Source organism: Zosterops lateralis (genome assembly GCF_965231275.1).
Source record: "Zosterops lateralis genome assembly, chromosome: 8".
Taxonomy (NCBI): Eukaryota; Metazoa; Chordata; class Aves; order Passeriformes; family Zosteropidae; genus Zosterops; species Zosterops lateralis.
In genome coordinates, this window is record NC_139768.1 from 15,224,275 (window position 1) to 15,250,539 (window position 26,265).

Here is a 26,265-nt window from a genome sequence, read left to right on the forward strand (position 1 = left end):
TTATCTAACAAAGTAATGGTTAATCAATAGAGGGTTTAGTTGTCAGGTGAAACATATAACACACTAAAAGGGATTGATTGCAAGACTCCTCCTTATTTACTGGGAGGTATATATTTAAAATGACACAAACTTGTTACCAAGCTGCATTCCTTTAACCTTGCAAAAGCCGTTTGAGAAGAGTGTTAAGGAGCCCTATAGCCAAACAAGCTCTAATGAAAGAAAAAAAGAAACCTACAAATATATGGGAGCACCAAATCATGTCAGAAGCAGGGGAACCACAAAGCTGTATTCGCTCTCAGCCAAAGGCTTAAAATGCCACAGAGGCACTAGACTATGGTTCACTAAAGATAGAGCTGTATCTGATCTCATTCCTTGAGTGTCTTTGGTTACATTTTTCTTTTTAAAGAAAGTATGATCCTGCTCTTTGACACAAACACATAAACATTTCTACTCTTGTCTGTATATCTCTGGATGAACACTGAGCACCAGCCTCAAACCTTGAACCCCAGGCAGAGCTCCATGTGTGTGCAGCTTTTCTACCAACTGAAATCCATTTCTTTGGCCATTCATTCAAAGAATCCTCAGTCCCTGAGCAAAGCTCCACTTTTTAATAGAAGCTGCAACCCAGGAGTTCAATAAGATTTCCCCCCCCAATAGTTAGTAATTACATGATTTATCAGAGAAAGATAACACTAATAAAAACACAGCAAAAAGACAAAACCCATATGCTCCCTTCAAGTCATTTTCAGGGAAAAGATTATTAAACTGTTCTTTTTGAACAAGGGCTTTCGTAGCTAAGCACAAATTGCCAAACGGTTAGAAAAAAAGTTATTAGACTCAGAAGAATTCAGCAGAAGTGCGAAGTTATATAAACAAATCACTCCAGCAGATTTGGAAAGATCGCTTTCATCTTATTTAGAGTCTTAGGAGACTTGCATTAATTACCCTTTAAAGGTCTTTCACATGGACTATTTAAAATAAATGCAATTTATTTATTTATTTCAAATGAGGTGCTTCTTCTGAAAGAATTAAGTAATCCTAACAAATTTAAAAACGTTTTTATAAACAGGTAATTAAAAAGAAGACTAGAATTAAGTCAAGCTGTAAGACATTACCCAGGATCCGCCTCGACTATTTTCTTAAGATGAAATTTTTGTTATCCCTAGCCCAGCCTTGGGAAGGACAGTCTCCACAGAAAGTTGTAAGACAAAATAAAGACTAGCGAAACAAAAAAACTAGATCATTTACAGGATTTTCCCTAAAGCACAGTTTGTCATATTGCAATTACACCTTGCTGACTGTGAAAGCCAGAGTCCTTAATATTGCCACTAGAGGGAAGACGTGTCTTAACACACAGCAATGGTAGTTGGGGAGTGGGTTTTCTTGAGCAATTACCATAACAAAGCTCCCTTGGCTGTGTGTACCTTCTAATTACCCAGTACAATTAAAATGACTTACCTAAAACAAACATGGAAAAAAGGCCCCTAAAACAAAAAAACCTCAAGACAATGCAAACAAAAAGCCTTAGTCCAATATGCTTGTTACCTGAAATTACATTAAAGCTGAAGATTTTTTTTAACTCATCCATCAATGCACAAGGGGGAGAAAAACAAAAAAGGAGTATGCCACAATGCCCAACACCATGGGGTTGTTCAGCTACATAAAAGCATTAAAACAAACAAAAACAAAGAGCAAGGCAAACTAGATCTCTTGTTAAAGAAAAGAAGGGGGAAAAAGAAGAAAAAGAAAATGTCGTGGTATTTAGCCATCTGGTAGCTGCTTGAAAACAAATTGTCCTCAGAAGAGCAGAAATACAGTATGTCTTCTCGCAGTTCACTGGCTTATGAATCAAACTACTTTTCCTACTTTTTTTTTCTTTTTCTTTGAATACAGGCATGGTAATGTTAGACTTCTGTGCTGCTGCTTTCACTTCCCTCTTGTCCCACTGTGCAGACATAACCACGGTCATCCCAATCAGAGCCGGTTATTCTAACTCGGATGCATTACTCACAGTCTTTCAGGATACATCTTGTTGGGCCCATTGCTCAAAATCCCCTAGGACTTTTTTTTTTCCTAACAGCTACTTGCTGATTTTTAAACCCTTAAATCTTTCATTTTATAAGGCATATCATTAAGGGAAGATGGCAGCCAAGTGATTTTTCTTTCCACTGACAATTTGTGACATTTTTCCAGCAGCGTGCAAGGTGTTGAAAACCTGGCAGCTGTTACCTCCCGGGATGAAGATCCTTTTTTATCCTCCCTTGACAGTTTAACTCAATGGGTCAGCACCTTTAAAGACTGCAAAGTACCACTGAAGTGGATAGAGGCTTGAATTACTGCTCCCTCCCTAATCAATGTAAACCCTCACTGCAGGTGAAACTCTTCATCTATAGAGGTGCATGGGGGAGGAAAATGTAATGCCCTGAGCCAGATGGTTTTCATCTTGTTTTTTAAAGAAGAAAGGAACAAGCTAACAAGGGGACAGCTACTTTTGTTAGCTTCTTGGCCTCTCTCATGGCTTTGGATCCCCAGGGTTCCAGCCACACAAGAGAAAGAATACAGAAAAACATAAACACTTAAAGAAATATAACTGGGGGCTGGCAACATGCTGCTTTCAAAGAGCTGGGAGCCCTGTTCAGCGCTTTATTTATCACTGCCCACGTTCTTCGGATGGTAAGTGGACATGGACACAAAGGGCAGGGGGGAGCAGACAACACTTGCAATTTACTCAATTACAGAGGAATGCAGCAATGCGGTGGCGGGGTGACAGATTCCTATTAGCACTAATGCTGAAAGAGCCCAGTGGCCTTTCCGCCACAAGGCAGAATTCCCATTGTAACTTAGACTCCAGCACGACCTGCTTTGGCTAGCTTTTTAACATGCACTAAATGTCACAAAAGAATGGAAATTATTTTTTTGTTGTTGGTGTTTGAGAATAATGAGAAAAAAATCCTTAGAAAGACAGAATAATCTTGCAAGTAAGCCTAAGGGTGTACCTCTAGCAATTTCAGGGGGCTTTTCAATCAGCAACTCCTTATTACCAAGTGTTGTGCAAACCAGGATAACTTTATAGACTAAGACTGCCCTGCTTCAGGCCAGCTCTCCAACAGAAGGCAAATCTGAAGTGCAGCATCTTCCCCAAAGAGATGAAAGGACCTGATGGACGCTCTCATCCTCCACACCGTGCAACTTTTCTCATCAGTCAAAAAGAGGGCTTCAATTTTGCCCAACAGAAGTACTTTTGCAGAGGAGAAATACACCTGGAGAGGAGCTCTAAGCAGTGGGATGAGGCTGCTAGCTGAAAGTAAACCACTAAGAATTGCTACTTGTTGTTTTTCTTCTGCTATACCTTCTTCAGCCGCTTTCTGCTTCTCACAGTTTTCTTGAGTACTGGCTTTAAACTCTTAAGATCAGACCATGCCTATTTTAACTTTGAAATAGTGCCCAGATCATGTTTTAGGTGCTACATGTAATTTTAGAAAATTATCTCAAATCTGTAAGAGTGAATTGAGGTAATAATCTGTGCCAAAACTGTAAGAGGGAGAATTGTTGAAAATGCTAAGGAGCTTGCCTGAATGGGGTAACAGACAGGGATTTTTTCCCCCGGACTTCCATCTGGAAGCTTGCAGAAAGACAGCAGAGTCCAATGTGAGGTTTGCAGGAGGTACACTGTGGCAGCCTTGCTGCTGCCAGCTTTTCCCCACAAGGCACCTTCGCCCACAGATGAACCACAGCAGCAAAAGGCACTTCATTACTGCTGCACTGAAGAGAAGGGAGGGAGGGTTTTAAACAACCAGCATTGTGCCCGTCTTCTTTAAAAACCAGTGGGGTAATCAAGTTCAGGGCAGCCCCGGACAGCTGCCCTGTGACCTATTCATGTTGACCCCCACTATTCATCACTTTCCTTAGGACTATGAGGGCAAGCTCCCGGGGAGTGACCACCACAATAGACAGATACGAGCCAACAATAATACGGTTCCTGCAAAAAAACCAGATGGCACTGCAATAAATTTACAAATCTGCATTCATGGCTCTGTTAAAAACACCCAGAAGCTAAAAGGCTGGAGGGGCCCCCAGAGAGTTTCCCCTTCCCAGTTTCTAAAGGCTGGCTCTCTCCCCAAGACTATTGAGCTCATGTTCTTCATAAATGAAGGATGGAGACATAGCCCTTAAAATAACAAATGGCTGACCTAATCAATCTAGTGTTTGGGTCTAACACTAAATGATAGGCACTGAAAACTAATTATGTTTTTTGGCAAGGAAGTTGAATTAAAATGGAAACACACAGGTTAAAAACGCACTGAAGCATTTGCGAGTCCCTTTGAAAGGGCAGCACACACACACACACTCTCACATGCAAGGCTTGAAACAGGAACCTGATTCAATAACTCATGCATTTATTTTTAAAATGAATCAGATTAGTCCCATGTGTGACCTGCCGGTCCATCTGTATGAGCTGGACTTAATGGGCACTCTTCTCACGCTTACTTCAGTTTGAAGTATGAGAGAGATAAATTTAGTTTAATTTTCAACAGATCAAGCTATCCATTTTCCAAATGGACCATCTGGATCAGCCTATTAAAATTAATTTATAACTTTGCAGTGTGAAAATTCGTTTGTTAGCTTAAATAAAGTTGCCAAAAACTTTTGCCACTTGTCATTGTTTTTTTTCTGGTCTGTTTTCATACTATGATTTTCAGTTTATCCCTTCAAAATTTAATTTTGTCAGAACAAGCACTCAACAAAAACTGAACGTCTGCATCCATATTCCAAAGTCTGTCACAGCTTAGATCTTTTCACTGTTCCAGCTAACAGTGTCAAGTTCATTGCCTTTTTCTGTTTCCCAGCGCTAATCTCCACGTCTCTTCTGCCTTGCTGCCCCTACATGCAGCCAACAGTGGCCATGCCTTCTACTTCCAGCAATTCAAACACAGCCCTACTTGTCGAGACTTCTGAAGATACCCGTATCCACAAACTATTTTAATGAACTGAAAAATGATATTTCTCTTACTAAGAGTTCCATAGCACTGAGCAATCGGCATCTTCAGTCCCTGCACACAACTTCAGATGTGTAAGTAAGCGTTACACCTCCTTAACACCTCTATCTTCTGGTATGTCTGATCCACAAACTCACCTGAGAAAACATTATGGCTAAGGGTGCATAACAGCACTGCAAACAAGGCAAGAAAAGGAAATGCACATTCACATAAACTTGTTAGCAGCTGAACATGTCAAGACATAGTACTTACCCTGAAGTGGTCTGATGCATCTCATTAATTTTCTAAGACTAATCAAAAAGTACTAAATATGAGGATATGATCACTGGAAAGACCATTGAAGTAAACAGACTTCTACCCACATACACTCGATCTCTCTGTGCATGTAGGTCCATGTTCCCCAGTAATGAAATATTAAGGGAGTCTTACAGGAGGAACAGAAAATATGAAACTGTTCACACAATATCTACCAGGTTAGCATCTTTCCACTGACGTGGGAGGCATTTTTTGTGTATTAGTGCTTTGAGAGCATGTGCAGGTCACATTTTTTTGGTTCTATGAAGTATGGATACATGTAAGACATAGCAGTCATTCTGCATGCCTTCCTACAGGAGATCCAGATTTTTCCAGTAACTATTACTCAGTGATTTTGAGTATTTAGGCACATGGCTAAATACATGTCCGCCTTCTGGAATGAGAACCAGAAAACTCCCCACTGCTCCTGTCCATTGCTAATAGAAAATAGGAGCAATGTCTATGTAAAGAATTATAATTCCCTCCATAAAAGGCAAAATATCATGGACAACCACCTCCTATGATCTAGACAAGAGGGCACTTGCTTTAAGACTAAGACTACATCTTGAATTTATTTACAAACACTGTTCTCAACACAAAGGCCCCAGATACAGCAGTAGAAGACCCAAGGATTTTGTCCTGCATCTGTCACTGTAAGAACTGGACACATAGATGGAGGCTGATACAACATCTCAACAATACTGTGCAACACAGCTAATCATCTTCAATGTAAACAATATCCATTGAATTCTTTCCAATATGAAATCCTGGGACACTACAAGTGGTTTTTCAGTTGTACTCCTGATATCTACTTGATTATGATGAATTGTGGGCCCGAGGGAAAAGACAGCTTTCCTGTGACATTAATAATACTTCTGCAGATTGAAATATAACAAAATGGAAACCCAATTCAAGAAACTGTACCTTCCTCATCTGTGTAATACAGTTTGTAAATATCTATTTCTTCAATCAGTAATCATGAGGAAGGACTCCATGTGATGAGAAGACACATAAAATAAGTAACTCATGAACCTTTTAAATTAACATTTCTTTTATGAATTTTCTTTTGAAGAAGAGTCATATACCTCTTCTTGCTGAACCTGAAGGCTTGCCATGGATAATATAACTCTAAAATAAAAACCCCCTGATCTTCTGGCATGCTGGGGACCTTGTTTCCTATCCTGGGGATACACAGACAGTAGGGACCTAGTAGGTTTGCCCTCTTCCTCCAGCTCTTGCTTGTTGTTGAATGCCAGAAATAAATTTCATCTAACATATTTAATCAATTCTGCAAGATAATCTTTCTCAGCTATAAATGGGACCTCAGCCATTATGCCAGCATATTGCCTCATGTCTAAAAGGCTTATATGGACTGTACCTGTTAGATGGACCTGTCTCAGTCACATGTATGTAGTCCTTCACATGACACCTCCTCCCACAAAATCAAACATTCCTAAAACAATGCATTATTAAAACACAAAATACCCCAAACCAACCAGGCAAAACCAACAACTCTGAGCACAAGCACACTGTATCAAAAAGATTCCTTTACTATGGTTCTGACCCACAACTTCTCCTGGAAACAGCTGATTTGGGGCAGGATTGTGCCATCTTACTCCTGTTATAAATGCACTCCTCTGCCTGAGAATGCTGCTCCTGTGGCTGAGATGCAGAAGGAAATGTAACAAATCCTCAGCTGTTGCAATGTGTGGCCTGGGGTATTCACTTAAGTCACATTCACCAATAGTTTCACTCTGATACACCAGGCAGCAACCTCAGGCAGTTAAGGCATGGACATAATTTTACTTCTGCTGCCTGAAGGTTGCAGTGGGGAGAAAGACCAAGGTGAAAATGGATCAGAAATCACTAAATCCAACTTAAATTTCCCAGAAAGCACAAGCCAGACTCCCTTTGTTGGCCACAAGGATTAAAACAAGGAATTATTTTGAACTGGTAAGAAATCTGCTTTACTATATATAAAGGACAAAGAAATATTGTTTTATTAGACCATCCTTTCTCCTTTTTACCCATTAGTAATTTATACAAATGTAAAAGAAATAAGAACAGGTAATTTTTCAGGTTATTAACCTGGATATCATCTCCAGGAAAGGAAAATTTACCTTCAAGGGCAATAAAAAGTTTAATTGTTGTCGAACATTTTGAGAATCTTGATTTGAGGCAAGCCAAAATATACTACAAACAAGACAAGAACAATTACAAGAGAAAAGGCTGAAGAGGTCTTGATGAACACCAACTGGAGAAAGGTAAAGCTAGAGTCACAGTTGACTGAACTATACTGAAGCATACATTTCTTCAGAGTCATCAAACTCCCTGAAAGCTAAATCTCTGTGTCTGATTTTCCTCGGTACAATGTGAGTTCCTAAGACTTCAAAGAAGAAAAGAAAAGATTTCCATGAGCACAAGCCAGACTTCAGCTTCCAGAAGCATTTAAGGATTCAAATAGCTAGAAAGTTTTATCACATTTTTAAAGAGACTGATCACATACCTGTCTAAGTGAATTCTTCTCAGGAATGATCTTCCTAGGGGGCTCATCATTATTACAGTCTTCTCTCTCAGAGGAATTCTGTGAAAGAAAGTAAGCTTTAATTCAGTTCTTATCCCTAATATTACTCTGTGAGGAGAAAAGAAACAATATTTTTCCTACACAGGCTGTAGCATTTTACATATACACATACTGGAGGCTAACTTGTGGTTTTATGCCAAACAGCTTGTTATGGCAGAGAAAGAATTTCTCCTCCTCAACACAACAATGCACCACTGTGCAGGTATCTATTGAAGAAGCCCGTGCTTTAGGGATGTATTCTGAAACTACCAGTAACAGCCACTTTGAAAAGCTGAAATGGTGGTTGAATCAGCATGGCAACACTGAACACCCCAGAATAACCATTCAAAAGAGTGGAACCTGTTGAAAACAAGAGGCTTTTAATGAGTGCAACCCTGTTCTCTGTGTCCTGATGTTTTCAATCTGCCTAACAATTATTAATTGCACTGAGTCTGCCTGGCTGCCTAAATTCATAGTGAAATTATGGTGGAGCTGAATTCTTGTAGAAGAGGTTGTCATGAAATCCTTCCCAAAAACCCCCCAAATATTGTGTAGGTAGTGTATGATAGTACAGATATGTTCTCTCCTGCCCCTTCACTCCCCATACATGTACAATTTCCAGAAAGACTGATTCTCTAAAATGTAAGCTGCCACCTCCAAAAGAGAAGATCAGTAAGACAAGAGAAGGTAAACAAGAAATACAAGGGTTTTTCCAGCATGAGTAAAAAATACAACCAGGAAACTTTGGTCCTACTAATGTCATGATTAAAACCAAATATTGTTTGGTTTAAAGACAAACTATAGTTGTGTCAGAACATGAACAGTCTCTTGCAAATGTTTGATTAAAAACTGCTGGATACAGTGGGGAGAATCCTGATCTCACTGCTGAAGTCAGCTACTCTGAAAGACAGTGTTCCTTTACCCAGGTTGAGCTATGATAGCCAGCTTTGGGGGAATCCCACTCACACATCTAAAATCAGTTTGATCACCACAGTATTCATAGCCTTAGGCCAAATTCCCACACATTCAGTAGTAAGCAACTTAACAGGTTTTAAAGAGATACAGAAAAACTGCCTAGAGAGAGCTCTGCCAGGAAAAGGGTGGTTTTCCAGTTACTTGCAGACAAGCTCAGGACTGCGTCTCTAAGTTTGCATTCTGTACCTGTCCCCCAAATAACCTGTCCTTCGCTGAGCATGGCTCTGCCTGGCTTCTCACAGAGACAGCTTCCAGCCCAACACCTCAGGAGACAGAAGTGGCATCTGTTGGCAGAGGAGGAGCGCGGCCCTGTGAGCAGTGGCAGCGCAGGGCCAGCAGCAGCACGGCGGCTGCGGGAAGCCGTCAGCAGAGCAGAGCAGAGCAGAGCAGAGCAGAGCGTGTGCCCACTGCAGTGCTGCGTGATCCGGCACCGGCACCGCCGCTCTGGGCAAGGGGAGCAAAGGGACAGCCACGAGACAGGGCAGGGACAGAAGCTGTTTGCTGAGAAACGGCAGGGAAGGGGTGGAGGGAGAGGAACACAATAGTAAAACCTCACTTGGGATGTCATAAACTGGTCAGGAGTAAATCAAGGCTTGCAGACCAACTAGTGATTTTGAATTTATTTTTTTTTTTAAACAAGATATAGAACTTGTAAGACACCATGACATTTGGGATGCTGTAACCAGGGTTTTATAATGGAAATCAATCCTAAACAGGCCTGATAAATCACTGTAAGAGGGCAGCTTTTAAAAAATTTTGTATGAGGTCACTGTAAGGACCAAGTTATTACATTAAATCCTGCTTTGAAAGAACTGTGATCATAAAAACATACAAGCTAGAATCATATATATACAAAAAGGAAGGTCAGACATTAAAGCTGCTCTTTCTGCTTGTGAAATTTAGCTTAGTAAGTGGTTCATTCAAGTTAGGATTTTAATTTTTGTGCTTTGGGGGAAAAAAAAAAAGGTCAAGAGTGAAAATTATAAGAACCTGAGGTGAGTTATTACAGATTTCCAGGAAATGTATTTTGTTGTGGCTGTAGGGTAAAGGGGTTGTTTGGTACTTCTGCATTCATTTTCAACATCCACCCCCTTCCCTACAGTAAGTGTCAGAACAATTTCTCTTTCCCAAAAATCTCTCCTCGACAGTGAAATCTTGCATTCTTCTTGCCTTTCAAAGCTACTAAGGATCCTCTCTCACACAAACATCAAAAAGCAGGAACTGTTGGTGAACTGCTAGTCCTTATTTTGAAATTTCTAGTTACTGCAAAGCATCAAGTTATCTACTTTTTCTTTAAGCTGAGCATCTAATTTTAAGAGCAAGCAGAGGACCATTTTGCATTCATTATCTTTATAGGTGGCAAGGCTAAGAGGTTGGCTGAACAAAGACCAGACAAAGACTGCCAAGTGCATATGGTGGTTCACAGCTTGGCGTCTCACCATTCTACAGCACCAACACAGCAGCTCCGATAGCAGACTATTAAAGAGGAGCGCTGCTCATGCACTTTTGTAGGCAAGTAAGTTACGCTTGGTGAAGACAGAATGACTGGAAAGCATTACACTTAAGAAAAAGCACAGATGTTTATAACTCCCGCTCATTTCTCAGGAAAAGGAAACCTATTAATCCAGGTGCAGGTACAGGACCCTGCATATTTCAAGACTAACTGTAGCTGCATGAAGTGAATTTCACTTGACAGGGCAACACATAGCCATGGCCAAGGGAAGAGCGTAATGTAATCGACTGAAACGGTACATCTATATATTTCTCTGTGCTGAACAAGGTGGGAGGAGGGATAAACATGTGCGAGGTCAGAATAAGGTTTGTCTCAGCAGGACTCCGGTGATGCTCTCGGCCACATGAGAGGCAGACAAAGGGAGGAGCTGCTCTGAGCACCCTCTCGTGGTTACTGAAATGCACATCCCGGGCACAGACCTGGAAAGAAGCATTTGGTATCCAGACGGTAAGTTGGGTGTACTCACTGGGAATATTAAAGATCTGCAGCAACTGTACTTCATACATAGTAGGGGAAGGATGGAATTTGCTAGGGAGAAAGAAGGAAAGAAAACTAGTGCACATGGAAAGCTGAAGAGCCATACAAATTCCCTTCCACCAGGGAAAATTTTCACTTCCCAGGCAAGCCTTCTTAACTAAAGCTTAACTAAAAGTGTTTGTGCTTGCATGCAAGGGTCTCTTCTTTCGAACAAATACAGGCAAGATTAGATGCTGAACTCTCCAAAGCACTCCCTCTTTCCACAGACAGGTAAAATAACATTTTTTTTTCCCAAGGTCACACAATGACAGGGGAAGTACCGAGAAGTCAGGAAACCCAAGCTCATAGTTGTGGTAACCTTGAATATTTCTCTCTTAACAAGAGATTCCTAGAAAGGGGCTCTGCCTTCCATAGCTCATTTTTCCTAAAATGGCTACTGCCTATAATGAGACCCTTTTAAATCTGATTTGCATTTAAAACTTCAGCCTGTAATTAACAGAATATAACTCCATGGCAGGTTGTCTTAAAGACCACTACGAAATTATTACTATTTAACTCTCCCCATGAAGCCTCCTCCACCACTAAACACAACATGCTACAATGCATACGAAATCCCCAGACTGAAGCGTTTGACAGGAGATGACATGCAGTATTTTGTGTACACAGCCCAGCAAAACACTGCTGGGAATGAGATATAATACACGGAGAAATGCACTCCCAGGGACTACCAATTGGGCAGAGCTACCTTTAGTACCGCCTCACTTGTGGTGGAAATCAAACCCCTGCCAACTGGGGGAGGCTTTCTTTGATGCTGTTCTGCCCTGCACTAATTATAAAAGAGTACAAACACAGCCTTTTTTCCAAGTGTGTGGAGGTGGGGGTGGGGGAGAAGCGTGTGTCTATGTGAAGAGCACAACTATTTTTTATGCTTTCAAATTCTTAATCCTGTTTGGAGCTGTCAGTGGGGGTTAATGGAAGCCTTGGATAGGAGAATTCCAATCTGGTTGGCAGATGGATAGGTTGGTTATAGCTGCATAACTATGTCTTGCCTGCAGGCACAATTCAGAACACTGTTAAAGCAATATAAAGTCTCTGTCAAGCTGAACCATTTGGATCAGTAGCAAGGAGAAATAATAATAAAAAAGGAGTTCATTTCTGGGCCTTGCGTGTTTATGCTAGTATGCAGAAACTGATTAATTGTCATCGTGTGCTGGTCTGCTATACCTCGGATTTCTACTTCTGGAGTAGATTTTGCATGCTAATATAATCATTCTCCCTCTTGAGACATTAGCAAATAATCAAATGAAAAACAGGATCATAATTTACTGAGATTCGGGCAATTCTCTATGCAAATTTGACTTGTTATTGCTGCTGCCTCGTTAATCTGAATGCCTTTGACAAACTCCTTTGATTTATGAACTCATGACAACTCCAATGTGTATATATTTTGCTAGATTGACATTATCATTAAGAGTGGGTGGACTGAGCTCACATGAATGGCTGATTTTATTCGCTGGTGTCTGCTGCTCAACAGCTGAGCATCTCCTTCTCACAAAGCCCCTGAGCGCCAGGCTCTTCCCATCTACCCATCCATTCATCATCTCGATGTTAATTGGCCCAGGCTTTAAGCAAATTTTCAACACGATTTAAAGGCACGATGACACTGATTACTGACCCTCTGCCATACGGTGCCTATTGATTAACCTGACAGAGATGATGAGCTTGAGGGAAACTAGGTGTGTGTGGACCTCAGGGAAAAAAAATATTATATTGTTTATGCAGGCAGAACACTTGTCTTTATCCCAAAGGCCAGAATTTGTGCTGCACTGGCCCTTAAAACACACTATTGCTTTAAACACCTGCATCCAATACAGAAAATGCTTGCTTGCTTGCTGTGGAAAAATGATTACAAATTTGATGTCATGTGCAGTCTGTATTTTAATCGAGTTCCCTGATAAATAGACCCCCTCAAGCCAATCAAGTCTCGCTCCAGCCATTGCGTGCGTATACATCAGTTCGAACAGAAGCCTGGGCAGGGTGTACTTTTAGTAGTATCAGCAGATCCAACTGCATGTAGGAAATCTACTTGGGTATTTTAGGTCTCTAAGCAAATAATACAGTGGGAACACAGTGTGCAAACAGTTAGAGTAGAGTAAATGTTCCAAGGGCAAACTGGATGCCAGACATAGCTGTCTCAGTATTTCTGCTGCCACATTAAAATAGATGCTTTAGCACACACCAATGAAATAGTGCATTTTTCCTTTTCCAGTGCAAACTGTTGATATGACCTGACCCTCAAGCTCCTAAGTGCATTGAATGAACACAGTATTTTATCAGAAATTGAAAATAACTGACATTCTTTTTCATGTTCCTGGAAGTGTCCCTGCGCTGCAGTTGGTCCTCCTCACCAAGGACAGAAGGGTACTCTCTCAGTCTCGTTAGGGAGAGGGAGCCACTGAATAAAGAGGTACATCAGCATTCTGTCCACAGACTGGTGCTGTATGAAAGTAAAAGGAAGCAGAAGGCCTGTTTAACCCCTGCCCAGCCCCGGGTTAAGTCTGTCAATCAGGGCACACTGTTCTTCTCTCCCAGTTCAAGCCAGCAGCCTGCCAGACATCAGGATGTTCCTCTTGTTTAGGAGGGGGGCATTTGGGAGAAATAGGGTGTTGCTCCAAGATGCTGCGAAGTCAGTCGTCTTGCAGAAAACAGGACAAAGCATCATCAGGTAAAGGTATGGAAAAATTAGCTGTAATTGTCTAATGCCAATGTCAGCCAGAGAAGACTGAAAAGAGAGAGATATGTGTGGAAATAAGTGCCAGTCTAAGACCAGAGGCACATAGAAGCCTTATGTTCCCTTTCCAATAACCTCAGTAAGTGATAGATGAGTCCAAGCCCATTGTTATCGTTAAGGGACTGTCAGCATCCTCATTTTATAAATACTGTCTGTCAGTTTATAAATATCTCAGCCATTTCAAACAGTGCTAGGATGAATCCTGGCATAGCCAGTGTCAGCCTGAAGCAGTATTACTGTTAAAAAAATAAGTGTCTAAGATACTCTAAAAACATGTAAGGATAGTGTCTCCTTTTTCCCCTATTATGAGACCCAAAACATTCAAATTCACACTTATTTGGCTAGTCACTACAATAAATAAAACCAGTCCTTAAGACTGGTAATGTTCTTTGAGAAGAACAAGTATGAAAGCTGCAGGTTTGAAGGCAATTCTCTGCTGTTCAGTAGATAAAACAAAAATGACAGCTATAACACACAGGGAGATCCACAGCAATGAAAATGCAGAGATAAGTATCAGACCCCATTCCTCCTCGGCATTTGCTGCTCTGAACATTCGCCAAGATTAGATCTTCTAAGAGAACACCATAAATTGCAATGTGTAGGCACAAGGGGGTGACTTCAGCCTGGAATGAAGGCACAGACAAGTTTCCCAGCTCTTACAAGTTTAAAGTTAAGTGGTACTTTTGCAAGGGGTTTTGGCTGAGCATTAGAATGACGGAAGGAGAGGGCAGACAATTGCAGCCTGCCTTGTACTGACTGATAATGGAAAAAAAAAAGGGAATAAACTAAAAATGCCTTCCAGTTCAGTGCCTGCTTTACAGACTGGCATGCACCTGTTTATTCTGTTTATTATATTTATTATCTTGTTAGCTGCACAGAATCATGGCGCTTTTTTTTTCTCCAATACATTTATAAATGCCCAGTGATGGAGACTTCACCCCCACCTGGAACATTTACAAGTTGAAATTCATGCTCAAGCGGCTCAGATATCTACTAGAACTCAAATTCTTAAAACTGAAGCTCTGACAGCAGTGAAAATGGGAAGTACAATGCTGCACCTCAGACCAGACACATACATGCATGTTCACACAAGTCCTAATTTGGTCTGCCTCCATGTTAACACTGATAATGATAACAAGTTTCAACAACCAGGACAAGATTCTGGTTTTCATATCTGCAGAATGGATCCTTCATGGTTTTCTTTATTTTTCATTCAAATCAATAATTGGAAAAGTATAAATTTTCAAAGCAATGAGACTTGATAACAGAATTTCATAACATAAAGAAAAACTTCTTATGACGTTCTTTAACTTAGTAATTACTGGTTGGCTATGAAGCGTAATTTAATGGCGTGGGAAGTCAACATTACTAGAACAGTAAATTCAGTTTAACATTAAAATACCAAAATCCAGCACAAATAGCAAAGATCTGATGAACAGATGCATTTCTAAGAGCAAAAATCTAGCTGTAGCTAAAAAAAACCCACCACCACCCCCCCTGAAATACAGATGCTGGGAGCAAGTCATTTAGGGGAATTTTAAAAAGCTAGCTTCACTTCATCCACATTTTTCAAGAGGGGAGAGAGAGAGAGAGAGAGAGAGAGAGAGAGAATATGGCTAATGAGAACAGGCTTTCCATGTTTCACAGGAAGCAGCCCTGCTTAACAGTTTTGTTCTGTGAATTTAAGAGAGTCAGCAGTGGCAAATTTGTTTTTAATATTCAAGCTTTCAAGCCTTGCAAGCTAGTTGGCCAATGGCCCTTTCTATTCCAATGTTTGTTGGTGCCTTATTTACACACACATTACATCCAGAGAGCCTTTGAATATAATTTCACGTGGATTAAGGGAAGAACATTTGCTTCTGCTAATCAGGACATCTGGTTATTTTTGTAACTCACAGACATCTGCATTAGGCAGTTCGACTTCCCCATTCCTCATAACAAGGTTAGAGCTTAAGAAGCCTCAAGGACCTCTAGCTGAATTTTATTATTCGCATCTCCTCACAGCCGGGTCTGTTTCGGAATTTCCTTTCCTAAATAGCACAAATTGATCAGCACCTTCACAGGTATACACGTTTTTATAGCTAGCACTTTCTATGCATGATTTTATAGCGTACATCTTGTACTCCAAGATTTTATGTAGTTCAAAGCTATCTACATCTTTTTAAGGAATAGAAAGCACACATTCCCAAGAAAGCATGGCTAAAAACATCCAATTAACCTTACAATACACATAATATGGTATACTTTGAAATATTCAACCAGATAACCTATGTAAGACTGGTGTCAGGACTTGTTCTGAATCTTATCTTTTATGCTTTGGTTTGCCTCTTCCAACTGACTTACCCTTGTACATCTGCTCCTCACATTGAACAAAACAATATTCTCCCCCCTCTATTCTTCAGGGCAACATTAGTAATTTCTCCCATCTTTTAAATTAATGTTAAAATTCCTTGGTAACAGTTTCAGCTGGGGTTAAATTTTTCTGCCAGACTGCTGAATAGTGCCACACATACTTCAGGAAGAAGGATTTTGCATGCAACAGAAGCCTTTTAGAGAAGAACTGAATCAATCCAGGCTTGGCTCTCACTTCTTTGTTGCTTTCATTTTGCTACATTCTTTCCACAAAAATTCATTTTCAACACTCATCCCAGAGTGTAGAAGTACTAAAGTTTGAAATTATACACTCTTATTCACAGTTCACAGCATTCTTCCCTCCCATGCTCATGAATTGTAGGCTTTTATCAGGGATTTTGTATGCTGGAATAAGATGTTTTCTTGACTTCTTTCCCCTACATGTAGGATAGGGGGGAAAGCACAAAGTCAGGTTTTACAGGCTTGGAATATAAGCCAACATTCAAATACATGTCAAAAACATATTTCTAGTACTAACAAGAGTTAGCAAGAGCCAACGGATCCAGAGAGAGTTTTAAAAAACTTTTTATTTATTAAAATTCTCTAGATACAGTTTAACTTTCTTTGTACAATATTTATTACACCTTCATCTGCATAGGAGCTGCTCTTAGAAACCAGTTGTAAAAGTGTCTAGTTTTGCTGTAGATTTCATGTCCTTGATGCCCAAAAGATAGGCTGGAAATACATCTCCATAGACTGCTGTCTATAGAGCAGTTTGTTGTAGCACTGGTGGTGAGGAGGATATCCCCACCTAGCTCACCCACCTTTGTCAAGTGCTGTGATTCATTTATGCAGTAAGTATTGCTTAGTGTTACTACATGGTTATAACATCATCACATACCTGCCAGAACTAATTTACATTGTACAATCTTAGAGTTATTAAAGAGTTCTTCTGCAGTGCGCTTTTGTCTCCCCAATTCAGGGGTCACCAGGGGTCTTTGATGAAGGCTTCCAAAGTCTTCTTTGCATCTGAACTTTTCAACTTTGTCTTTGGAGCATGTGCAGTTATGGTGTTCCTTGGTCTGTCTGGTCTTAACCGGCCTAAATTTTTTGTTTTATGGCTAATTGGCTTTGCACTTGCCAATTTTTCATTAGTACTATATTTTCTATCTCTAAAGCTATCCACTTGGCAAGTTCTTTTTTTCTTATTTTTTGTCCATTCAGCAATAAGCAACTAGTTAACCATATACTAGCCATTACATTGTGTAAAAAGTTATTTATATCAGGTTATATAGGTATAAAAGTTAGGATTCAGGTTATACAGGTATCAGGTAATACAGAGACATAAAAAGTCAAGATTTAGGTTATATTGATACCAAGTTATATAGATTAATCAAGTTATATTGGTATCTTGTAACTCAAGCTATATAAGCAGCATCTTATAACTTTGATGAAAGTTATTTAGGCATCATGCTTCTTCAAGCATTACTTTCTAACTTTTTTAACTACTTCTCTCAAAGAACCAATGCTGTCTCACTGGACTGACTATAAAACCCCTTCCCCTCTCATCCCTGGGTCATCATCTACACTTATTATCTTTTTCCAAAACCTATCACTCTGAGCTTTCCTGTTTAACAGGCAAAACACCTCCACTTGTCATCACATCCCTTCCTCAGAGCCTGTGGCATTCTCACTCCCAAACACCTAAATCAACCACACCATCCTCATCTCTCTGTACTGTTTTATGCTTTACTTGTTGTTTTTTTACTTTCTATTTTTTATTGCAGGAAAGGGGAAAATGAGATACAAAACAAAGGCATGAAGCATGAGCTGCCTGTCCAAAGTAAAAATGGCAGCACAGGGGAACAAAACTTGCTAACTTTCTAGGCACAGTTTCTCCCCCAAATCAGCTCACTTGTTAAGAAATGGCTACTCAGTGATGCCACTGCAGTGTCAGACTGGGAATTCACAGCACACTGTCCACACCACCGAATGTGGAGGCACCCAGATCCTTGTCTTAGACAGTGTGAGCCAGGCAACCCTGTAGCCAATGGTACTTGGTTCTCAATCTGGAACAGGTTCAAAGTACCTAAGGAGTCATCATGGAGCAGTTCGGGTGACACAGCTCCACCTCCCCAATGTGCCTCACAGTAGTAATTAGTCCATACAGTCAGGCTTCAGTGCTTTTTCCAGCTTCCAAAGCTACATTTATTACAAGAAGCATCAATCACACCACTGGACTACGAGGCAAATTTAGTTAGCTTCTAATACAAGGTGTGTTTACCTCCATACAGTGCTGTTGAAAAACCTCATTCCTGGAAAAACAGTGTGATTATTCAATCACATTAAAAAAAAAAAAAAAAAAAAAAAAAAAAAAAAAAAAAAAAAAAATTATAATCTTCTAATAAAAGAATCAAAAGTTACAGATTAGGCACTGCACATTATAATGTTTGGCTAGCAAGCACTGCACCTTTTAACAGCTGCCACCCAAGAAACAAACCCTTGGGTTCTCCTGATTTGGCTAGAGCAAATTTAAATGTGGCAACACAACAGCCTCTCCAGCAGCATTTAAATTTAACAGCTCACTACTAGGTTCTACCATTATAAAATAATTCCAACTCTAAAACACCATTTTCTTGAGCTAGAACAAGGAGTTACAAAGTATTATTTTAAATTTCATTGCGCTGGGTAAGGAAGAATTGGACATGTGTTGGAGACCATCAAATAGGGTGAGTAGCCAAGCAACCAAAGAAGGAAAGATAAAGATGTACTTAGGTTCTCACCTTCAGATACCTTGGGGCTGGCAAACATTTTGTTCCTTTAGGAAATTATACAGCTCTAGACCACCGCCTATTTGAGTTTCAGTACTTGCAGCTTTTTTGCTACAACATGAATGGCTTATTAAACCTACAGCATATCTGTTTTATTTAACTTCTTGGTGGAAAGGGGCCAGGAAAACAAAATGTACTTAAATGCTGGATTTTTTTTTCCAGGCTGAATGCCTTTCATCCAGTAAGACATTCAAAGCAGTGACCCAGCAAATGGATTGAAAAAGCAATCTTCCGTCTCAGTGCCACATTATCATTCCTATTCAGTATTCTCGGTGAGATATCTCAATCAGCTGGATGTGTGTGTAAGTGACAGCGCAGCCCATTGCTGGGTTAATTAAACATTTGACTTTAACACCCTCCCCATCATTAAGCAAATAAAAACAGATAATTCAAACTGCACTTCATCCACGGGGTACACAACATACATGTCAAAATTAAGAGAGTCCAAGGCCCTCGGGGAGTTCTACTCGGGGAGGTAATCAGTTTAAATCTTATCTGGTTTATCAATTATTCTATTGATTAAAGCAGGGTGATTATACAAAACTCCCTCTTGCCACATGGGATACATGTAAGCAGAGGAGGACAACACACAGAGGCTCAAAAACGATTTAAAGAAAATACAGACAGATGAATAACAGTCTATTAGTACATGCCAGAAATCCATAGATGGAAAAGCTGATACTTCTAAGCAAGTGAATTAAGTCCTTCCAAATTAGAGTGCCAATGGTTTTACCTCATCTGCTTTAAAATCAGATCTATACGTTGAAAGGACCACATTTCTTCATTTTAAACAGGTAATTTTTTGCCTGAAATATGTTTTACTGATATAGACCCAGAACATAACAAAGACCCCAAACACCAGAAATTCCAGACTTTAAAAAGCACCATACTTATCTATCAGTGATTCTGAAAAAGTGGATGGAAAGGGCATTCTCTGTATTTTCACTCTCCCACACACATACATGGCATAGCCAAAAGTATAATGTTATATTTTAACAATTTAAGTGTGACAGATCAACTCAGATGAAAAAAGAATGTGCTGCAGAGTTGTGGATTTGTTTTTTTTTTTCTTTTGCAGCACTACAGAGTGAGATATTAGCAGCTGTGGGAGCTGCCACTGCCATTGCCACATACTCATTTTCAACCAGCCCTCACAGAAAATCCCACCACAGTGGTCCTTATCACAGCTCTCTTGCATACAGCCACACTACACAAAGCAATTTCAGTTACTTCTCATTTTTTGTTTCCAGGTGAAGACCTCTTTCTCTTCAGATGTCTGTCTGTGTCGTGAGTTTATGGTCACAGTCCCACTTCCACCATCTTCCAGTAATATGTTTCAAGTTTCATCTTATCCTAAACAAGTGTACAAGACCTTGCCCTGCATGTACAAAACAGGAACCTTTTAAAAACAAAACACTGGAGGCTACTGCTAACAACAATTGGAATTTATTTCCAAAAGTTCCCTCAAAGCAATAATTAGCTGAAAAAAAAAAAAACCCTCAGCTTTAAACCAGGGCTTTTTTTTTTTTTTTTTTTTTTTTCTTACGGTGTCTCCTATGATCTGCTTCATAATGGTCATACTGGTAGCATAAATTAGTCTTCTAATCACATCTCAGCTCTTAACCAGGACACAGGGTATGAACCACAGCAGTCAAAACACACACAAGCCAGAGCCCTAACGCCTCACCAGCCAGTGTTGTTGAGAGTTGCAGTCACAGGAATTTTAAGCAACAAGGACAGCTAAAAAGCAGGCCTGAGGTGTGTTCTTGCCCTTCACCTTCAGGAGGGGATTATATGCCGCTCCATACTGGCATTTTGTGTGTGTCCAGCCATACTTCAGCCTCTTCTTTGTAGATCCCTTTTCTTCTTTGGAAGCAAACTAGAAGCCTGCATTAGCATGCTGTATTTTGCTCTCACCACTAGAAATACTGAGGGTGCTATTTGTAATTGTATTCTTTTAAGAGGTTTGTTCTCTGCAGCTGTTTTCTGCTTGCAGTGTATTTTGTGTAATCAGCACATCATCATAAATACATTGGCTGTTCCCCCGAGGGAAGCTGTCACTGTTTAATTTACAGAACAACCTGGCCAATGTGAATTCTAACACTACAGCACTATGGCAAGAAGTTACCACACTCGGAAAAACAGGTTTCTATGAATTTTTATATCAAGAGCTGGTCCCAGGACAATTTAGTTTCTAGAAATAGATTGATTTTAAAAGCACTCTATACCCTGGATGGAATAGATTCTTTCCCATTTACAGCCTCTTAAGGCAGCACCAAATCCACTCTCACATTATTTTAAAGGTGACAATCTCACCATGACCATCTTCACTTCTGACTTTTACGGAAAGAAGGCACCGGATATAAGTGTGTTATCCTACACACCAATTCTGTGTGTGTGTTTGGGTTTTTTTAATGAACAACCACCACAGCATCAAGGTGTTAAGTTTGTCTTCATTTGCACAAGGGAATGTACTGTGTTGCAAGGTCAAATGTTATTACCTACATCAAAGGGTTGCTGCACAGTTTATTACTCTGAAGATGTGATAGAAGAGCAAGATATATTCCTGAAAGAGTAGAAGCCTATGCAGCTTTATTGGCTGAATGAAGAGTTGCTTCCTTTGTTTGCTGGATATATGGTTGTATTTTGAGAGAATATATCACAGGGTTTTTTTCTAGAACGTAGGCAAAAGGCAATGGTTGATCTTGCTATGTACAGACACAATTCAGAAAATACAACAAAGGTACCAAATTATATTGGTAGTCATTTAAGAACTCGACACGAGCCCTAAATAAATATTTGGGTATGATCAATGAGTTACTCAGCTATTTCATTCACAATGGCTACTAGAAGCAGTCTACCTGACTACATAGAAAGGGAGCCAAGAAGACTGACAACCTGATTTTTTTTTATACTTACACATACACATATATTTTTATATGTAAATATAAAAATAAAATGCTAGAGAGAAACAACTATAAACATAAATAAAATCAGAAAAAGAGAATTCCCAAAGTATAAACTTCTTTGGGAATTCTCCTCAAAAAGCAGCAAAAATCTGTTCCAGATATTTAACAAAAAAACCTGCATTTTATTTTAGGGGGCACTTGGTTGTTAAGTAACTTTCAGTATAACTGAAAATTTCTAAAATTTCTATTTTTGGCAGCAATTTTGCTAATTCTTCGTGATAATTAGAAGCCCTGTTTAACATCACCAGACATAGGCCAAGTATACAATCATGAATCATGCATATCACAGAGTACTGGTTATGTATTTTCACAAGGAGATTTTAAATTTACTTAATTTGCAGAGTATTCTAGCATATTATTTTTATTTCCAATGCAACAAAATATAAGAAACCATTAAATTGAAACAAACACTATGTTGTCTCTGATATGGTTTATGTTTATAAGAATTATCTATTAAACACAGATAAAACTGAGTGAAAATAGCTGAGATTTTATGGGAAAGTGAGTCATCTGGTTATCTGGAGAGGAAAGACTATAGGAAAGAGAATATCTGAGTATTTTTACACACTATGTAAGTAACAGCCAACAGAAAGCAGAGGAAAAAATAAGCAACCTACCCAATACAGTGTAGCAAAGTACTTCTTCAAGCTTTGAATTTTAAGATTTAGCAAGTGCATTTCTACTTAGAGTGTTTGGGTCGATTGCCTGAATTTTTGCACGTGTTCACCTTATTTCAAAGAAGATATATTTTATTTTGTTCTCCTTATACAGAATTATTCAGAACTATCTGCATATTTCCTAAGAATGACTGAATTCTAACATTGGCTTAAATGTAGATGCTGGATAAGAAAGTATTTAATGACTTTTCCAAATTTGTGGCAAAATTCCATATTTGCATTTTTAGATCAAAATTATTGGTGTTATCTCTTTGCCAGTTGTGCACGAATAGGTACAACTTGATCTTGTGCCACCGGCTCCTTTTGAAGCCCTCGCTGCCTATGGAGCCGTCAAATCCGAAGTGATAATGGAGCGATTTACGGGGACTGGGCTGGATCTAAGCGCACTGGACCAGCAGTGACTGGGTGCGCGGGGGCTGCAGCGGGATACCCTCAGAGCCTCCTTTCTGCACAGAAAGGGACAAAGATGTAGGCTTTGGAGCAGCACGGACGAGCCGCTGAGATGCCAGTGAAGCCCCCGAGCCCCGGGCTGCAGTTCCGGGCGCGGCCGGGGGAGCGCAGCACAGTCCGCGCCATGGCCCGGCCCCCGCCCCGCGCCGCGCCCGCGCGCCAGCGCGCACACGCACAGCCCCGTTCTAATTCAATTAGCGCAGCCTGCAACTCCAGAAAAGAGTAATTCAATTAGTGCATTGTGGAGCTCCACAATACCTCCAAGCAGATGTTCGCAATCCTGAGGAACCGGAGCTAGCTTTAAAGATACCTGTATGCCTCCAACGCGGCGCTGCATATGCTGTTTGTCACTACGGCTTTACACACCTTCCTGACTCCTAACGAGAGAGGAAGGAAAACTCGGATGAGTTTTGTTTCATTTTTTAAACCGAAGAGCCAAACTGGTGCTGGTGTGCTAGAAACCTTGCCCTCACCTTAGTGGGAAAAGCACATTAGTAGTAATTGGACCATCACTACCGAGGCTGAAGGAGGGAGAGGCCTTGTAGCTAAGATGCATTTTAAATTAATCATTGCACTGGACACACTGGGGTGGTATTTCTCAGTGAGAGATACTGTCACACCTCCTGATACTCAGACTAAAAAGCTAATAAAAGCACATGGAACTTTTGAGGATCAATGTACGTGCAGACCAAATGCCAATTTCTGTTACTAAATGTAAATACTCAATGTAATTAGAAATTGGTGATGTGCTACAAAAAACAACCAAACCCATCCCACTGATCCACAAAGAAAGATTTCTTTCTAGTCTCCTTCATTTCTTTGCCAACCGAAAGGAAGAAAATATCTCTTGCTACTACCCGAGAGCTGAGATCCTGGAGCATACCCTTGGCAATTCCCTGAGTTTGGTGGGCTCCCCAGCATCACAGCCCCTGCACAGGTCACACCAACAGCCAGACAAGGTCACCAGATTTAAAGAGGGATAAACCCTGAATATGTTTAAGAAAGCTCTTCTGTAGTCACTGGGCACTTTTTTTAGAGAAATCTCCGGAGAGGTTAACCATCGTGGTTTTCCTACAGTGAAGCTCCCAGTAGTCTGAGCTACAAATGGGGCTGGAGTCAAACACAAAAATTATGGATTTGACTTCATTTCTGCTCCTTCTTGTATCATCTCTCATGCCTTTATAATTGCTCCTGCCAGGTGGTAAAATGAGGAAAAACAGAAAAGACTGCTGCTGAACACCTCCAACAGGAAACTTTGCTTAAAAAACCAGGTGTCACATTGTGGCAGTTCAATATTTCATAGCCAATACAAGCAATGTGCAACAGCACTGCGACTTTAAATCTTTGCCTCCTGTGTCAGTCTATCTCCTCTCATTGTAATGCCAAAGGGAACAGCAATCAGAGTGGAGATGTTCAACGTGATAGAGGTCAGGACACCAGTGGATCAACGTACCAGAAACACGACCTTGTTTATTTTTTTCCCCAGTATTATTGTTTACAGGGTGCTTTGCTCATGTACCTTGTGGTTCTTAGCTAAAAGATGAAATTACAGCCCAGGATGAAGCGCTCAGGCACACATCCAATTTGTGTTTCCATCTCAGAAAACAAAAAGCTTCTGAGGCCCTCAGGCTGCCATTCAAACTTGGAGAGGCTGACATTTTTAACAGCATGAACCAGAGACTGGCAGAGGAATGATCTAATGCATTTCTGACTTGTCAATCAAAGATCTCACCTCTGCTGTCTTGTAAACAGTTGGGGGCCACCTAACTACATTCACAACCAGGGCAGAGCCTGCTGCCAGCCGGGGGGTGCTGAAGCCACATGCTCTGGCTATTAGTCACCAAAATTAGGATTCTGCTTTAGAGGTGCACTGTAAACAGCCCCCGGGCAGGTTTCACACAGCCACCGGCAGAGCGAGAGGGGTGAATACAAAGCAGGCTTAGTGTCTCCATGCTGATGGAGCCTATGACTGGACACCCCATATCTTTCCCAATTAGAGACAGAACTATGCACAACAGCAAACACTGGCTCCAAAGCCAAACAATTTCCTTCAAATCTATTTCTCACAAACGCACTTCTGAGCATGCAGTTTGCCCACCCCTAGACTGTAGCTCTAACCTCCTGTATAACCAGAAATGATGTACTACTACTCATATTTACACTGTAGTTCCAGCAATAAAATGTCAACTTCTAATACAAAAGTGCATGAACAGGCTGAAGGAAATTTACAGATGCAACTGTTTCTACCAATACACTGACAATGCTTCTTTAACAAATATTCCACTTTTTTCCTAATGTTTGTATTTGTGTAACAAATAATGTAAAAGTAATTTGAAAAATAAGCTCATGTCTGTCTCACAGGGACAACAGACTTCCACCACTGCATACCTTTGACATCTTTTGCATTTTCATCTTTCTGCAGAAGTAATCTCAGTCCATAGAGGTCACATCCACACTGCACAGCCTCAGGTGCACTCTTTTTTGCTTCAATTTGCCTAGCACAGTGCACCCATGCCTTCCTCCCCAGGACAGTTTTAGCCCAGACGGAGGAAGTCTCACACACATGCTCATTTCTGCAAAACCAAGCAGAAGCTCATCCCCTCCACCTAACAAACCCTGATGTGTAGTTCTTTATGGCCAAGGTCTCCAGGTAAAACAAAACAAAAATTTATTATTCTATAGAGACACTTCTGTATTCAACAGGATGCTGCTTCCTCCATCACAGAAGTTAATCCTCTTTTTTGATTACTAGAGCCTGTTACAGAAACAGAAGTTTCAGATTTGGCAAAATAAAGCTGACAAGAAACTCCATTCTTCTCCATTGTGTCTAGGCTCCAGACAAAGGTAGTAAAAGCATGACTCTTGTCCTAAGAAGTTTACAGTCTAAATGGGAGCTGGTATTTGTGTTGGCTGTGAATTAGGTAAAAAGGAAGAGAGGTGGGCTACTCTCTACGATTATGGTGATACACAAAAGTCTTTGGCAAGACCTTTAAATTCCTCTTCAAGCCTCCTCATTTATACAACAGCCTACAGAAACAAATTCAAGGAAATACTTTAGTCTTCTGCAAACCTGTAAGGATTAATATAATCATTCCCTTGGCATACTCGATGGGTATAATTGTAAATCTGAATTTTCAAAGAGCTGCAACTATGAGAAGCAACATAAAGAGAGCCTTGTGAGCATGCACGGAAAATATTTTAACAGGGAAAGTAATTAACTTCACATGGAAAATGTCATGAAAACAGACACCTGCTGGCATACCTGGAAACTTCCAAATTTCCACAATTTTCTAAGAAAAAAAAGAGTATATTCTGCATAATTTATTTTTTATTATTAGGAGAATCTACATGCAACCTAATTTTCAGTTGCTTTGCA

General features: G+C 40.2%; 1 protein-coding gene across 5 annotated transcripts in view; it reads right to left on the reverse strand.

Annotated features, from left to right (window-relative positions):
- Positions 1 to 26,265, reverse strand: part of BTRC (beta-transducin repeat containing E3 ubiquitin protein ligase) — a 114,934-nt gene that overhangs the window by 58,481 nt on the left and 30,188 nt on the right. For all 5 annotated transcript variants that reach the window (XM_083866391.1, XM_083866388.1, XM_083866389.1 and 2 more), the window contains one exon: positions 7,798 to 7,875. In XM_083866391.1, coding sequence (XP_083722517.1) covers positions 7,798 to 7,875 — 78 coding nt within the window. The remainder of the gene's footprint in view (positions 1 to 7,797; positions 7,876 to 26,265) is intronic.